The sequence below is a fragment of the Symphalangus syndactylus genome, chromosome 1, assembly GCF_028878055.3.
Source record: "Symphalangus syndactylus isolate Jambi chromosome 1, NHGRI_mSymSyn1-v2.1_pri, whole genome shotgun sequence".
Classification (NCBI taxonomy): Eukaryota; Metazoa; Chordata; class Mammalia; order Primates; family Hylobatidae; genus Symphalangus; species Symphalangus syndactylus.
The window spans coordinates 90,861,801-90,879,799 of NC_072423.2; the positions used below are offsets into that span (position 1 = coordinate 90,861,801).

The 17,999-nt window shown below is 42.6% G+C and overlaps 1 protein-coding gene across 1 annotated transcript; it reads right to left on the bottom strand.

Annotated features, from left to right (window-relative positions):
• Window positions 1-110: 110 nt before the first annotated feature.
• SCGB1D4 (secretoglobin family 1D member 4) lies at window positions 111-2,851 on the bottom strand. Its single transcript, XM_055286925.2, has 3 exons — window positions 2,733-2,851; window positions 1,304-1,491; window positions 111-253 (listed from the first exon to the last, which is right to left on the bottom strand). Exons 1-3 carry the CDS (start codon window positions 2,785-2,787, stop codon window positions 224-226), a joined length of 273 nt encoding a protein of 90 aa, XP_055142900.1. The 5' UTR covers window positions 2,788-2,851; the 3' UTR covers window positions 111-223.
• Window positions 2,852-17,999: the final 15,148 nt, after the last annotated feature.

Here is a 17,999-nt window from a genome sequence, read left to right on the forward strand (position 1 = left end):
ATGCTGGTTACTCTAGAGTTGATTATCAGCCACAGCAAAAGGTCACTCGCCTATGGAAACCACCCTCGACTCAAGGCCCGAGACTGCAGGATCATAACAAGACCAGTGGAGATGTGCAGGGCAAGTGATTTATTAAAGCAATATGTTGAAACCTTTACAATTTTTAGTGAAGATCAGGGTATCTTTGAAAGACTGTGGAAACCAGGTTGAGCATTTTTACGTGTCACACATCACATTTTTTCACTATTCTCAGCTGAAATCGAAAAAAAAAAGAAAGGAAGGAAGGTGAGGTCAGTCATGCTGCTGCTGGTGATGATAGGCTAACATCAAAGAGGCCAATGGGATTTTGCCCCAATGGCAATTGGAAAGGCAGAGGCAAGAACTCAGTTTGGGAAACTGAAGCCTAGACCTGGTGGCCTTACAACACCCATTCTGGTGAGAAAGCAGCCTTTCCCCACCAGACCAATAGACCTGGGAAGACCCAGGAGTTAGGCCCAGGGTTTTCATGGAGGAGTAGGGGAGGGGTTGACAGTGCAGCCAGAGGTTGTTGTCTGGGCTGTCCCAGGACTGTGGAGTCTCCTGATCCCCGTAATGGGGGACCCAGGGCTCTGAAGCCAGGCAGGGCAGGGAGGGCTTCTGGGAAACACAGCTTCCAGGAGACTCCAGCCTTCCCACGGGAGAATTCTGCCTAACGGCCAAGGGTCTTATCAGCCCTGACCCTGCAGCTTCTGTGGGTATTTGCAGCCAAACCTCAGGACAGCAATCCAGAGGCAGCCAGGCTGAGAGGGCCTTGGAATCTCCGATTTCTTGAGAAAGACATAGTGAGAACATCCCACTTGCATGGCATTGCAGGAGGTAGAGCAGCGAAAAAGTCTTGGCCCACTGGCTGTGGTCAGGAGAGTGTCATGGATGAGGAGTGGATAGTGGCCCTGAGGAGCTGCAAGGGGCTCCTGGCTCTGCAGAAGCTGCAGAGGAGCCCAGTTCACCAGCACCCTGTCTGTGGGACGCCCAACTCTAGGTCCCCTCAAGCCTTCTCTCCCTGTTCAAATCTCCCACACTCCCCGGGACATTCCACAGTGACTGTGTCCACTGCGTGAGGGTAGGTTGACCTCAGGAAAGCTCCCAGCAGGGAGGTGGCCATGCTTGGCCCTTCACCATCCCTGCCTTGGCCCTAGCTCACTCCCCATGTCCTCAGCACACTCTGGGGACACAGCATCCAGGCAGGTGACCTGACAAGAAACATGCAGGAGGCTGTGTGCAGCTGAGTTGAATTCTGCCTCTGTATAAAGGAGAAAGAAATTACCAGGATTCTTTCAATGAGAATTCGTTTCTTCAAAGGTATCTGATCCATGCAGTGCTTCACTTCCAACTTGGCTGCAAGAGCTTCTGGAGGTGGATTAAATTTGGCAACTATTAACTTTACCACATTGTCACTTAAGAAGAAGAAGGCTGTGATCTCAGAAGCAAGAGCTGGGCAGACAAGAGCATTGGCTGCAGCACAAAAATAAAAATATTGTTGATGTTAGGAAAGTCGATTTTTCTCTCATGGCTCCCTGATGTTACACCAGATGGGATCCCCTGGGTTCTATGTTTCTATACCATTATCATGCTGATGACAATACCAGAAACTCCAGGTGTGACTTTCTCAAGGTCACGCAACAAAGGGAAGAGCTTCATATCCTCAGCTAGACTTCTTTTTCTTTTTTTTTGAGATAGGGTCACCCAGACTGGAATGCAGTGGCACAATTCTCGGCTCACTGCAGCCTGAATGTCTTGGGCTTAAGCAATCCTCCCTCAGCCCCCAAAGTAGCTGAGACTACCAGTGCATGCCACCATGCCCAGCTAATTTTTGTGTTTTTTTTTTTTTTTTTTGTAGAGATGGGGTTTTGCCATGTTGCCCAGGCTGGTGCTGAACTCCTGAGCTCAAGTGATCTGCCCACTGTGGCCTCCCAAAGTGCTGATTACAGGAGTGAGACACGATGCCAGGCCCACAGCTTGACTCTTGACAACCATAACCTTACTTCATTCTCATAGCCACTCCTGGCAGAAGCTTTAACCTCCTAAGAGGAGGCTCAAGGAGGGTGAGCATTGTGCCCAAGATCAAGGGGTGGGAAGTGTTGAAGCCCAGGTTCACCCCAGACCTCACATTACATCATCTGACACAGATCCCATTCAGAAGTGAAGCTCAGGCAGAAGAATTCCTAACATTTTTCTATAAAACTTCTTAAATACTGGGGATTAGAAGAAATAGCTCTAAGCAGCCAGGTGCAGTGGCTCATGCCTGTTATCCCAGCACTTTAGGAGGCCGAGGTGGGCAGATCAGCTGAGGTCGAGAGTTCGAGACCAGCCTGACCAACATGGAGAAACCCCATCTCTACTAAAAATACAAAATTAGCCAGATGTGGTGTCCCATGTCTGTAATCCCAGCTACTCAGGAAGGCTGAGGCAGGAGAATCACTTGAACCCGGGAGGCAGAGGTTGCAGTGAACCAAGATCGTGCCACTGCACTCCAGCCTGGGCAACAAGAGCAAAACTTCTCAAAAAAAAAAAAAAGGAAGAAGAAAGAAGAAATAGCTCTAAGCTTTATGAATCTTATTCAACAAGCACAGAAAAGGGTCTGGAATTTTGTTTGGTTTTGTGCAGACCCCAACTCAAAGCACAAATAGGTGATCTTGTGCTCAGAGGAGGTGCGTCCCAGGGGCTTTTGCTGGACTCATGACTGACGTACTCACCCTGGTAGGAGCAAAGGGCCAGCGAGACCATCAGGAGACACACCGACAGCCTCATGGTGGCTTATTTGGCTGTGAGCTCAGCTTTCACAATGAGTGATTTGGATTTGACTCCAGGAGCCTGTGTAGTCAAGGAGGCCAGGGCTATTTGTACCTAGGAAGACTGGCTGGTCCTACCTACTGGGGCACCCGGTAGGTCATGAGGCCTGGCTCCCAGCCCGCCCTTCCAAGCCAGGGCTGCTGCCATCCATCAATGTCACTTCCTTAGGAATCTCTGCATCTGAGTGGGGCGGAGCACAAGACAGCAGCCTTGTGGGAACTCTGCTCTGTACTCCAGGTGAGTGTTCAGGTACATCTGGAAATGTTCCTAGGATTCTCAATTTCCTTACGAGCTTTTGCTGATTAGTTCTTTTTATCTTTGTAGCAGTGCAGGGGCACCGGTGAATTATGGCTTCGCAAGGCACAGGAAGCTGGAAGGCTGTGTTCTTGTTATGGGAGAGCAGGGACATAAGGAAACCCTGCTTTGATCCCCCTGCATGTCTGACAACCAGCAAGATTGTTTCAGTTGCACATTGGGCAAGTCTAATCCTTCCCCTCAGCCCCTTCCATCACCACCATGTTCACTGCATAGGTACTGAAAACATAGTTGAATACATCCCACCTGTAGAAGATTTCCTGAGGAAAAACATCTGCTGCACCTGTTCTCTAGCCTGCCTCACTCCCAAACCTGAGTCTTGTTTATAGGTGCGGTTATATATATGGCCAAGATTCACATTTTCTGTCTATAAAAAGCAAGCTTTCTGTGATGTGTAGCCACCCACGTCTTATCTTAGGGCTGATCTGATAATTAAATAACCCAACTCTTTTTCTCAAGAGCTTTTGGAGTGTTCACAGCCAATCATACATCAGTGGGGCTCCAGGCTGGGAAGATAATAGAAGCGAAGAGACAGAGGAACAGGGTGGGTGGTCACTTGCCCCTAACCCCTAGGCTCAAGTTTTCCACTTCAAACCTAGCTGTGCTGCCTGGGCCAATCCCATTTCTAAGGGAAAGTGGAAGAAGCCCCCAGACAAAGCAATACACACCCCCCTTCCCTCCCATTGCCGTGCCTTCATGTTGTGTGAGTTTAATCACCAGAAATTTGTCTCTTAAATAAACTTACATTTGAGAGGAGTCACAGCCCAGGCCATAGCTTTCCATTCTCAGCTATGCAATCAAATCACTTGGAGCTTTTAAAATATACTGACCCCACAGGCTTCTCTCTCTGGAGATTTTGATTCAGTAGCATTGGGGTGAATTCCTCCTTTCTGTACTGTTTAAACTGCTCTGGTGTTTCTCACAGACAGCAGGGCTGAGAATCAGCCAGGAAAACCTTTAAGAAGGAAGGGGACCCTACGGGTTGGGTCATGAAAGACACATTATCAGGTTTACTTGAGTCCAAGCCGAGGGCAACAGTGGATCTCACTTTCATCACACAGGATGACGAGGGAGTCCCTGAGTCAGCCCTGCTGCCACCAAGGAGGGGGAGGGTTGGTGGTGAGGTTTACGGCTATGAGGGTTCAGATCCTCATTTATGGGCTCTTGGACCTTAGGAAAATTATTCAGTTTATGTAACCCCAGTTTTCTTATTCGTCAAAGTAGGCTACTAATGGTGCCTACATCATTGGGTTGATAGATGATCAAATGAGTGTGCCCATGGGTGGGTGGGTGTGTGTGTGTGTGTTTAAAATATACCAAGTTCAGGTACATAGTAGTTCTCAGTGTAAACTGCCATTGTCTTGTCCCATTTGTCATATCTGTCATGGTTTGCCAGTAGTTCCTAGTTTAGAGCACAGCCAAAATCCACAGAATCACCTACTTGCAGAACTACACGGACACCTAGATACACCATTTGTCTCTGACATAAATGGAAAAGGAAACCAAGCTCATGGTCTTGGAAGCTACAAACCCATGAATATGGGCTTCAGGACTGAGGCCTCTTTTGCAGCAGACAGTTCTGTGAGGCACCTACCCTATTTGTGGATGAGAGTTTATCCTCACTCAGGTTTGACATTCACCTTGTCATCTGTACAGTCCATTGGGGAGGATGTGTATCTCTGAGAGAGGATTGTTTGCATGTACTTTTATTAGTCCTACCACGATTAACACCTATGCAGGGTTTTTTTGTTTTCATCATTGATGCCTTTTATGGCTCCCTCCTTTTTACACAATTGACTCAAGATTTTAGTTTATTCTTTCCATCCGTGGACATTGTTGCCTGACCCCGATGACCTGGTCAATACTCCCCTTCATAGACTTTGCTGGAACCATGCACCTCTCATTTGCAGCAATCTCAAGGCTGTTGTATTACAAATGTGTAATCATTTCATTGATGCAAGTTTTTCTTGACTGTCAGCTCCATAATCAGAGGGTCAGTATCTGATTTTGTTCATCCTGGCTTAGCACAGTGGCTGGCATGGAGAAGAATATCAGCAAGCCATCTTTTAACAAATTAATGATAAATTTATGAATCAAAAAACTGTGAAATGGCCGGGCGCGGTGGCTCACGCTTGTAATCCCAGCACTTTGGGAGGCCGAGAAGGGCGTATCACGAGGTCAGGAGATCGAGACCACAGTGAAACCCCGTCTCTACTAAAAATACAAAAAAATTAGCCGGGTGTGGTGGCGGGCGCCTGTAGTCCCAGCTACTCGGAGAGGCTGAGGCAGGAGAATGGCGTGAACCCGGGAGGTGGAGCTTGCAGTGAGCCGAGATTGCGCCACTGCACTCCAGCCTGGGCGACAGAGCGAGACTCTGTCTCAAAAAAAAAAAAAAAAAAAAAACTGCAAAATGGGTGATGGTCATGTTTATTGTAAAAGAATGCTCATGGGACTGGCTTTCTGTAGGCAGTTGAGGGTGAAAGTTGAGTAGCATGGTGGTGACTGTGAAACTCATCGGTTTTCCACATCACTAGAGAGAACAGTGGCAAGAGGATGGTGCTGCACCAACCACCCAACCCCTAATGTTCTACTGCAAGCCAAGACTTAAACAATTTCAGGGAAATTTAATATCAACTCACCAAGCTCTACATCCACTAACAGGAACTCCTCTTTAGTTTCTCTTCCAATTAGGAGCATCACAGCTTCTGAGTTTCCAGGGTCACAGCAGTAGAGCAGCCCATGGGGATTATTCCTCTGCCTCTCCCCAGCCATGCGCAGAGTGCTCCAGGGAAACACAGGGCAGGCATGGGATGTTCTGGGTGAAGGCATTGAGATGTGAGGCTTGGAATACAGATAAGTGTATCTAAGTCCTGCTCAGGGACACATAGCAGTTGATTCACAAAACAAAACAAAATGTGGAAGAAGCCCAGGGAATAGCATGAGAGAAGTTGACACGGCATAAACCAAGTGGCTTGTGAGGGACATCAGATAGCCAGGTGAGTCTGAAACAGACAGGTGCCCATGGTAGAACAGGGAAGGGTTTGTGGCTGGAGAACAGGATTGGGCAAATGAAGGGGAGCTTGCACGTTCCTCTGTGGGTCATGACAGCAGAATGGGTGGGAGAGGTGAGACACCTTCAGATTTTGTTACCCCACTGATTTTTTTTTTGACATTTTCAAATCTCAGGTCAAAATAACACATATTTTCATACCCAATAGGATAGCTATTGTGAAACAGACAAACAGGTAAACTAAGAATTTTGAAAATAACATTGTAACAAGGATGAGCAGAGGTAGCAATTCTTGTTTACTCTTGCTGGGAATGTAAAATAGTGCAACCACCATGGAAGATCATGGGGGCCTCTCAAATTAAAATAGAAAATATCATAGGGTCAAGGAATTTCTCCTCTCATGATACAGCCAGGAGAACTGAAGTCAGGATCTTGTAGAGATATTGCATACACTTGTCTTTAAGGACACTATTCTCATCAGTCAGGAGGGGGAACCAACCCAGTGTTTATCCCCAGATGAATGGATGAAGCAAATCTAGGTATTCATGGAATGGAATCTTATTCAGACTTAAAAGAAAATTCAGACACAGACTGTAGAATTCAATATAGATGAACTAGAGTACATTGTGCTATATGAAATAATCCAGTCACAAAAACAAATATAGTATGATTCCACTTATGTGTGGTATCTACAGTAGCCAAATTCACAGAAACGGAAATTAGAATGGTGGTTTCCAGCGGCTGGAGGAAAAAAGATGTTAGGAGTTGATGTTTAACGATACAGAGTTTCAGTTTCACAAAAAACAAGTTTCTGGAGATTAATTTTACAACAAAGTGAATATACTTAATACTACTTAGGTGCACACCAAGAAATGCTTAAGATGATACCCTTTACATTTGGGTATCACAGTGAAAAAATTTTAAATCACCTGGGTTTGAAGTCAAAATTACACCTTCCAAGCACCTGAATTCTGAGCTCCCTGCTTCTGTAAATTCAAAACCAAGAGGGCCTCAAGCACATTCTCTTTCCTAAGCCCGTTCTTTCTATTGACTCATCCATTCTGCAAACAAACCATTAGTAATCCTTGAGCACACAAACATTGGCTTGGTTTCATAGAATAGAATGTTCCATGAAAATCCAGTCACCAAACTTACAGTGAGCTCATTCTATTTGGAAACATGCAGGTCCTGCGGGTTGCAAAAACTTCTGTAGCTAATGAGAATAGTGATAATGAAAAGACTAACAATGGTTTTTAGTTTCTATGTCCATACCTGCAAAACACAATTTATTATATTCACACCCTTATTACCAAAGTATAAGATATAAGCTGTTATATTTCCAATATTATAGTTGAGACAACTGACTTACAGAAAAATAAGAAAGCTGTCTACAGTTGCACAGTTTGAAAGCAAGAAGGTCTGGCTCAGGCACTGACGGTGTGTGAGCTGTGAAGTCACAGAGTGGTCCTCTCAGTCCATACATCTGGCAGTGGTTACATGTGAGGTGGGCTAGATGTGGATGCAGATTAATTTCTATATTTGCTGCTCCTTGCCTTTCACTTTTTGACTCCAATGAATTCTTCTAATCAGTGATGTCTCACACTAGCTCCTTCATTAGTTCATTTCTTTTTTTCTTCTTTTCCTTTTAAAAAAAGACCCTATACTGACAACTCCAAATGCTGGCAAGATGAGGAGCCACAGGAACTCTCATTCATTGACTGGTGGGAATGTCAATGGTACAATTCGGAAGACAGTACGGCAGGTTATTACTAAAGTGAGCATATTGTCACTATAAATTCCAGTAAGTGTGCTCCTTGACATTGGCCTAAATTAGTTAAAATTTTATTTCCATTAAAAAAATGTGGACACAGATATTCATAGCAGTTTGATTGAAAGTTGTCAAAACTGGGAAGCAACTGAGAAGCCCTTTAATAGGTGCAGGAATTATGACACTTTGGCACATACAGATGGTGGAATATGATTCACCACCAAGAAGAAATGAGCTATTATGCCATGAAAAGACAAAGAGGACTCTCAAATGGGTATGACTAAATGAAAGAAGCCAATCTGAAAAGGTGACCTACTGTAGAGTCCATGTGACATCCTGATAAGCAAATATGGAAGCAAAGGTCAGAGATTGGCATAGGTTATTGGGGAGGGAAACATGAAAAGAGAGAGTGCAGAGGATTTTTAGGGCAGGGAAGTCATTCTGAATACCTTTTTTGAAAAATTTTTATTTCCATAGGTTTTGGGGGAACAGGTGGTCTTTGGTTAGATGAGTAAGTTCTTTAGTGGTAATTTATGAGATTTCAGTGCACCCATCAACAGAGTAGTATACACTGAACCCAGTTTGGAGTCTTTTATCCTTTACCCCCCTCCCACCCTTTCCCCTGAGTCCTCAAAGTCTTTTGTATCATTCCTATGCCTTTGCATCCTCATAGCTTAGCTCCCACTTATGAGTGAGAGTATACAATGTTTGGTTTTCCATTCCTGAGTGACTTCACTCAGCAGAATAATCTCCAGTTTCATCCAGGTTGCTGCAAATGCCATTAATTTGTTCCTTTTTATGGCTGAGTAGTATTCCATGGTGTGTGTATATATATTCTATATGTATAGAATATATGTATTGAATATATATATAGAATATATATATTCTATATATATTATATAGAGAGAGAATATATATAGAGAGAGAATATATATATAGACTATATATAGAGAGAATATATATTATATATCACAATTTATTCGCTCATTGATTGGTAGGAATTTGGGCTGGTTCCATATTTTTGCAACACAAATTGTGCTGCTAAAAACATACATGTGCAAATATATTTTCTTATAATGACTTCTTTTACTCTGGGTGAACAGCCAGTAATAAGATTGTGGGATCAACTGTTAGTCTACTTTAGTTCTTTAAAGAATCTCCACACTGTTTTCCATAGTGGTTGTACTAGTTTACATTCCCACCAGCACTGTAGAAGTGTTCCCTTTGTACTGCATCTATGCCAACATCTATTATTTTTTGATTTCTTGATTCTGGCCATTATTGTGGGAGTAATGTGGTATCACATTGTGGTTTTGATTTGTGCTTCCCTGATCACTAGTGATTTTGAGCATTTTTTCATATATTTATTGGCCATGTGTATACCCTCCTTTGAGAATTGTCGATTCATGTCCTGAATCTACTTTTTGATGGGATTGTTTCTTTCTTGCTAATTTGTTTGGGTTCCTTGTACATTCTGAATGTTAGTCTTTTGTCAGGTGTACAGATTGTGAACATTTTCTCCAACTCTGTGGGTTGTCTGTTTGCTCTGCTGACTGTGCCTTTTGCCATACAAAACTCTTCAGTTTAATTAGGTCCCAGCTATTTATCTCTGTTTGATTGCATTTGCTTTTGGGTTCTTGGTCATAAAATATTTGCCTAAGCCAATCTCTAGAAGGATTTTTCTGACATTATCATCTAGAATTTTTATAGTCAAGCCTTAGGTTTAAATCCTTGATTGACCTTGAGTTGATTTTTGTATAAGATAAGAGGTGAGGATCCAGTTTCATTTCCCTACATGTGGCTAGCCAATTATCCCAGAACCATTTGTTGAATAGAGTGTCCTATGATGGCATATACAAGTCATTACACATTTCTCAGAATTTATAGAATGTAGGACAGTGACAGTGAACCTTCACACGAACTATGCACTTTGGATGAAAATAATGTGTCAAGGTGAGTTCATCAATTATGTATATCACTCTGGGTTAGGCTGTGAATAATAAGGGAGGCTGTGCCTGTTGGGGGGCAGAGGTCAGACATGGACTCTACTTTCTACTCAATTTTTAGTAAATCTGAAAGTGCTCTAAAAAATAGTCTTTTAGAAAAAAAAGAACGATACAATTTGTAAAAATATTCTCTTTACACAAGAAGAAAAATTCTTATTGAAAAAAGCTGAGTCAGTGAATTGTACACTATTATAGATTGTGGATCAACTCTGATGAAAATCTAAGACAATCTACTGAAAAAAACATATTAAAAGAAGAGTACATGATGTCAGCTGAATACAAGATCAAAATATAAACATCAATTGCCTTCCTGTAAGCTAGCTACACCATTACATTCCATAATGGAAAAAATGACACAATTGACAAGATTATACATAGCAGCCACAAAAATATATTGAAATCTACCTGAGTGGAGATATGCAAACCTCTAAGAATAAAATCATGGAACTTTAGTCACCATACAAAAAGGAAATCTAAAGAAATGGACACCTGGTCCCTGCAGGAAAGATAGAAAATTTAAACAGGTGAACTGTGCTCTGTTCTTCTACAAACTCACTGTCACCTCTAACAGACATTTTTTTTATTTTTTTACTTTTTATTTTAGGTTCAGGGTGCATTTTGCAGATTTGTTACATAGGTCAACTGGTATCATGGGGATTTGTTGTTCAGCTTATTTTTTCACTCTGGTATTAAGCTTAGTACCTAATATTATTTTTCTGGTCCTCTCCCTCCACCCATCCTCCAAGTTTGGCCCACTGTCTGTTGTTCCCCTCTATTTGTCCATGTGTTCTCATCATTTAGCTCCCACTTATAAGTGAGAACAGGCAGTATTTTTCCCTGCATTAGTCTGCTAAAGATAATAGCCTCCAGCTCCATCCATGTTCCTGGAAAGGACATGATCTCATTCTTTTTTATGGCTTCATAATATGCCATGGTGTATATGTACCACATTTTCTTTATCCAATCTGCCATTGATGGACATTTAGGTTGGTTCCATGTCTTTGCTATTGTGAATAGTGCCACAGTGAACATATATGTGCATGTGTCTTTATGGTAGAAAGACTTATTTTCTTTTGGGTACATACCAGTAATAGGATTGCTAGGTCAAATGGTAGCTCTGTTTTTAGCTCTTTGAGGAATTACCACACTGAATTCCACAATGGCTAAACTAATTTACACTCCCACCAACAGTGAATTAGCATTCTCTTCTCTCTGCCACGTTGTTAGCATCTGTCTAACAGAATCTTACTAGGGCAGTTTGATGTTTTGTTTAATTCTGAAGTGCTGTTTGGATTTTTCAAAATTAGCACATGTACATCCATTGAGGAGTAAGGAGAAGCTGATTTTGGGACTAGACTACCTGGCTCAAGCTCAGCTCTGGCATTTTCTGCTTGTGAGTTCTTCAGCAAGTGGCTTAGCCTTGCAGTCGTAATTTTTTTCATTTAAAAATCAGGTGATAAAAGCAGTGTCCACATCACAGGATTTGCATAAGAAATAAAAGAATTAATAGAGAAAAAGACACATCACAGCATCTGAGCACTAAATGTCAATTCCTACAGTTGTGTAACCAAAGAAAAATATAAAAAGTAAGTCAAAGAAAATGAATTAACCAATCAGTCTTCCTCAACTAAAATATCAAACTGAATCTAACCAATTCTGCCTACCAATGTTCATGTACCCTAAGGGCTAACAAAGAGTGCTTCAGAATCTGGTTCTGGTTCTATTGAGATGTCCCACAGTTAAGATTATTACTTTTTCATAACATAATTTATTGTTTCATGGTAAGATCAAAGTGACTATTATTATGATGTTGTTAATGTCCTTAATAATAAATCCTGGACCTATATCTAAGGGGGAGGTAAATATTATTGATCCCCAAGGCACACAGAGTCCTTGGACTTGTGTCCTCATCAGGATGTTTTGGGTCTGGTATCCTTCTGCCTGACGTTACCACCCAGGGATTCTCTAGGGTTTGATCTTCAAACTGGTGAACATCTTTCTAAAAGATGGAAAGATTTAGAGGATCAATCAAAATCCTAATTCCAAGGACTTTGAACATACACTTATCAAGTGGTCACTCTGGTTCTCATCTCCACCTCCTCTTCCACATAAAGTTCTCTGAACTGCCTCACAGAGAACTGGGCCAGGTCCTCACACCTCTTCTTGACCATCCCTATAGTCCATAAGGTGTGCTAGCCCATACCTGACGTACCTACATGTCTTAGTAAGTTAGCCCCACATGTGAACAACACACATGAGGACAGCAAGCCACAGTCACATCAGAGGTACCACACCAAAGATAGATGTTTTAGTCCCCTGTAATAACAGGTGCCACTTAGGATGATGAAATTATGTAGATTTTCTCCATCTTCTTCCAGAGAGAAAAGCAGTTGCCCTGTGGTACTCACAATAGGTTTAATGACGTGTTTCATACATTTTGGAAGAACTGCATGGAGAAGCAGAGCAAATAACCTCAGGATATGCGAGATAAACCAGGAAACTCATGGGCTGATCCTCACTGTGCGTTCCTAAAGACAGTTGACTTTGGTGAACTTGACATTTACTCACTAGAAAGGCCTTTCCTCCCCAACAGTCTGTTGCATTGAAAGAAACACTAAAAACTTTTGTACCATCTGTTATTGGCCTTCTTAATGTTATTGGCTCTGATACTTATAGGCAACAAACTTTCCTGCTGTTAATTCTTCAATAGGTCAGACAAATGGCCTTCAACTGGCTGAAAAATTAAGACCAAGACTCTAGATTACAATCATGGGATGCCAGATAGGGATCATATTTTGTAGCTCCAGATTTGTTTTTTCTAATGCGTCTCCTCATTGCTAAAGCACAAGGTCTGTGTGTTTCACATCCCAGTACCTTGTGGCAGTGGCTCCTGTGGGTTCTCCAGTGGAAGGCACTGCTGGGAGACTGGAAGCCTGGAGGAGGCAGAAGTCATGTTTCTCTGCTTCTGACATTGCCTCTTGCAGTGATTGCGGTAGCAGAGCCTGCAGCACCCAACAGCCCGGCAGGGAAGGGTGCACAGCGATGTCTTCCATTCCTGCAGAGGTGGCTCAATTTCAGCAAGAGCAGCCTCCCCTTCACCTGCAGTCTTGGGATCTGGGCAACACCATTTTTCTTTTTCTCTCCCAGCCCTAGGATGATATGGTCTTTCTGCCATTATTCATTACTGGGTATCCTTTACAACACCTTTTTTCTTCTGCAACCCTTCAAACCCACTAACACCAACTCCTCTATGAAATTTTCTCTGTTCAGTTTACCTATAACATTTTCTATTTCTTGACTGGACACTAACTGACAAATACCAGAAAATAATATCTTAAATGAGTGTAGACTTGGAGATGCATGGTTTGCAGAGTGACAAAGGGAAGAGAGAAGTCCTATCATGGGTAAGGCTGTCTGTCACATTGCCTGCCAGTTACAAAGAGAATTAATGAGTTACCAAACTCTATGATCCTGAGGTTTCACATTTTCTGAATAAATATCCTCACATCTTTAAAAACATGTGATCATCACCCTTGACCAATGGTATTTTTGCTATTATCTTTCCTTGATAGTTAGCACTACATAGTATTCAGTGACCCTGCATTATTTCAGCTTGATCACCTGATCTTGGGAGTTAAAGTAGCTATGGAAAATCAATTGTCCAATTTGTACTCCTGTCTTGTGTTGAGAAAAACCTCTTATTGAGGAAGGACAGAGGGAACTGGAATGAAATAGCTGCTTGTATCTGATTGTATGTTTCTACTCTTATCCTTTCCTATGTCCAGCTTCAATAATTATCCAAGTTGTGACCTAAACATTGTTTCCTCTTTTCTACCAAAAGCTTCTCTATCTAAAGGTTGGTTTTTTCTGCAGCATATATTTGTACTTCAGTTTTCTCCAGTCTCATTTCCCTGTAGAGCGCATGCTATCTGCTCTCTGACTGTCAAGAAATCTTAAACATTCTCATCAAATGTTGTCACTGTTTTCTTTCTGCCACACTCTACAGTTTACCACTTTGTTGTTGTATTAATTTATTCATTTTTGAGATTTCATAGGAGGATGGTCAGATACTGAACACATGCTCAGGCTGTGGTCTTGGTCCATTCTAAGGAGATATGTTTTATTTGTTGATTTCCATTGTGGTCACATGCTTTGACAGAAGGATAACTGTGAAGATCGTGGGACTCCTATGGCAAAGAGATGTTGTTTCTCTTTGTTCTTGTTTTTGTTATCAGGTTTTTTTTTTAAGTGACAGAGTCTTCCTACGTTGCCCAGGCTTTTCTCAAACTCCTGGCTTCAAGCATTCCCTGGGCCGAGCCTCCCAGGTAGCTGGGATTACAGGCAAGAGCTACTATTTTTTTTTTTTTTTTGGAAACAGGATCTTACTCTGTTGCCCAGGCTGGAACGCAGTGGTGTGACTGCAGCTCATTGCAACCTCCACATGCGAGGGTCAAACAATTCTCCAGCCTCAGCAACCCAAGTAGCTGGGACTACAGGCACGATCGGCCAATGCCCGGCTGATTATTTTTGTATTTTTTGTAGGGACTGGGTTTTGCCATGTTGCCCAGGTTGATCTCAAACTCCTGAACTCAAAGTGATCCACCAGCCTTGGCCCCCTAAAGTGCTTGGATTACAGGCATGAGCCAATGTGCCCAGCTCACAAGAGCCACCTTTATTTATTTATTTATTTATTTACTTATTTATTTATTTATAAGTCTTGCTGTGTCTTGCACAGTCTTGCTCTGTCGCCAGGCTGGAGTGCAATGGCGCTATCTTGGCTCACTGCAACCTGCGCCTCCTGGGTTCAAGCAATTCCCCTGCCTCAGCATCCCAAGTAGGTGGGACTACAGGCATGTGCCACCACGCCCGGCTAGTGTTTTGTGTGGGGTGGAGGGGGGCGGTATTTTATTAGAGACAGGGTTTCACCACGTTGGCCAAGATGGTCTGGATCTCCTGACCTTCTGATCTGTCCATCTATGGCCTCCCAAAGCACTGAGATTCCAGGAGTGAGCCACCACACCCAGCCAAGAGCCACCTATTTTTATTTTTATTTTTTGTTTATTTATTTTTGTATTTTTGTATTTTTGGTGAGACAGAGATCTACTCTTGTTGCCCAGGCTGGAGTGCAATGGCTCAATCTCGGCTCACCCCATCCTCCGCCTCCCAGGTTCAAGAGATTCTTCTGCCTCAGCCTCCCGAGTAGCTGGGATTACAGGCATGCGCCACCACACCCAGCTAATTTTGTATTTTTAGTAGAGATGGGGTTTCACCGTGTTGCCCAGGCTGGTCTCGAACTCCCGACCTCAGGTGATCCACCCGCCTCGGCCTCCCAAAATGCTGGATTACAGGTGTGAGCCACTGAGCCCAGCCAGAGCCACCTATTTTTAAAAGCAAAAGTAACTCCCTCGAAATCTCCTTTTGAAATTTGCTCCTGTACTTAGAAATACTCATCTCTCTGGATTTGTAGTAGTGACAAGGAGGAAGATAATTTCAGGAAAAGAAGTTCTATCAACAGGAAAGAAACATCCTCCAGCATTGTTTAAGTAAGTTCAGCTCTTAAAATACAGGTTAAAATACGTCTATTTGTAAGAAAGCAAGAATTGAGCATCATACTATACTCTCATGATAAACAGGAAAGAGAAAAAGAGGCAACTCAGTGAAAACAAGACTGTAAGATCTGGAACTAATTTTCCAACTCTGGACTACGTACAGACTACGTAGGGTGGACTATGTCAGTTTGGGGTGGGGCGTAGAATCTTTCTATCCTTGGTAAATGAAGACTACACTTTTTTTAGGTAAAAGTCATACAGACTACATAATAGTATTTTGATACATGGATACAATGTTTAATGATCAAATCAGGATAATTAAAATATTCACATCTCAAAGACTTAGCATTTTTAATGTTGGGAACATTTCAATCTTTTAGCTGTCTTGAAATATAAATTAATTATTGTTAACTACAGTCACCCTACTGTGCAACTGAATATCAGAATGTATTCCTTGTTTCGAACTATGTCTTGCACCCATTAACCAACCTCTCTTCATTCCTCACACTTTCCACCTCATTCAATTTTCTAACTCCATAAGATCAACTTTTTCATCTCCCATGTATGAGTGAGAACGTGTGCTATTTATGTTTCTGTGTCCTTTTGCCCATATTTTTTTATTCCTTCCTCCACAAGTGTGAAATCCAAGGAGACAGCGCTTACATACACCTGCCAGGAGGATGCAAAACCCTCTTTTGACCCAAAGAGAAAAGCTGGTCAGTTGTTTTGATCACATAGAACCCAGCGAAACTATCATTTCAATCACTTTGAGCTTTGCATCTGGTTATGGGAGTAAGGTCTCCCCCTAGTGACTGGTGGCATCTTGCAAATGTTCAAGGAGATTCCAGATTTTACACAAATGGCGCCACCTTGAGGTTCACATTCATGGTCAGTTCAAGGAGACCTCATTATTCCGGTCCTGGTGCTAGACTTAGTGATTTGAAGATTACAAAAACACATTTATGCACCCAAAGATACCAATCTTCTGGGAGAAGCAGATCATACAGATATTCCTTAGTCACTATTGTACTGAATGCAATTGAACACCCACGAAAGTATTCTATTTAAGTGAGCTCAGTGCTTGAATGGAGCTGTGATCCAAAAATTATGAGAACATGGAAAATGATTACCTAAACCAGAGGGGCACTCAGGGGAGGGTTTGTAGGGGATATGATATGAAAAGAAATGAAGGATCTAGGCTGGAATAACAGTCAGCTCTCAGCAAATTCGCACACAATGAAAACAGGAAGACCTGATCGTAGTGCATTCTGAGAACTGAGCAACATGGACTTCTGGGGTAGGAGAGAAACTATAAGTGGGTGAAACCAAGATTGGTGAAACAGCCATTCCTTCAGTCTAGGTAGTAGGATCCAGCCTCTGCGTGTGTGTATGTAGGTAGGTGTGATGAGGGGGTTGACAATAACCAGGCATGAAGTAAATACTCCATGAATTCTAAATGCCAGAGAGGAATTAAGTTCCTGTGAAATCTCTGGATCTACTTATTTTGCTTTTGTTTTTTTTTTTTTTTGAGATGGAGTGGTTTTTTTGGTTTTGTTTGGTTTTGTTTTGAGGGGGAGGGGTTGCTCTTGTCACCCAGGCTGGAGTGCAATGGCACAATCTCGGCTCACTGCAACCTCTGCCTCCCAGGTTCAAGTGATTCTCCTGCCTCAGCCTCTGAGTAGCTGGGATTACAGGTGGGTGCCACCATGGCTGGCTAATTTTTTTTATTTTTAGTAGAGACAGGGTTTCACCATGTTGGCCAGGCTGGTCTCGAACTCCTGATCTCAGGTGATCCACCTGCCTCAGCCTCCCAAAGTGCTCGGATTACAGGCATGAGCCACCGCACCCAGACACTTTGGATCTATTTAAAGAGGCACACAAGACCTCCCTTGTGAGTTAGAACAAGATAGCTGTGACTTGAGGAGAAGTTTCTGGGGTGTGCTACAAGCTCATTGTGGACTAGAAATCTTGAGTGCTTTGGCATCTGGTCAATAAGAAGTCATGCAAAATTCCTGCAAGTCTAGCATCTGTGGTTTGCTCACCACTGGTAATGGAGGATGTTGTGAGTCAGGGATCAATGATTGGTGATTTTTCAGCTGTCAGAGATTCACTTTCTGCATCTCCACTAACGAACAAAATAACCACTGGTACTGGTTTATAAAAGTCCTGATGTCTTCTTCTGACCATTATCAGCATATCCACCTTCTACACACATGCAAACATAAGCATTAGTGCCTGTCCTAAATTGCAGTAAAAATGGGCCAAGGTCTTTAGTGTTCTAAACTCCAGAGCACCTCCCATGCTAGGAACTGTGGATGATGCCAGGGACTCGGATGATGCCAGGGACTCCAATGGATCAGGGAACAAAGATACCTCAACCAGGACAGAGCTAGACTTTCCTCAGAGGACTGGGGGCAAAGGAGAAAGGGTGAGAAAAGTACACAGGAAATAGAAAAAAAATGTAAAGAAAATGACAATTCTTCTCCACAATTTGGACAACTTTATACTTATGAAGACAAAGG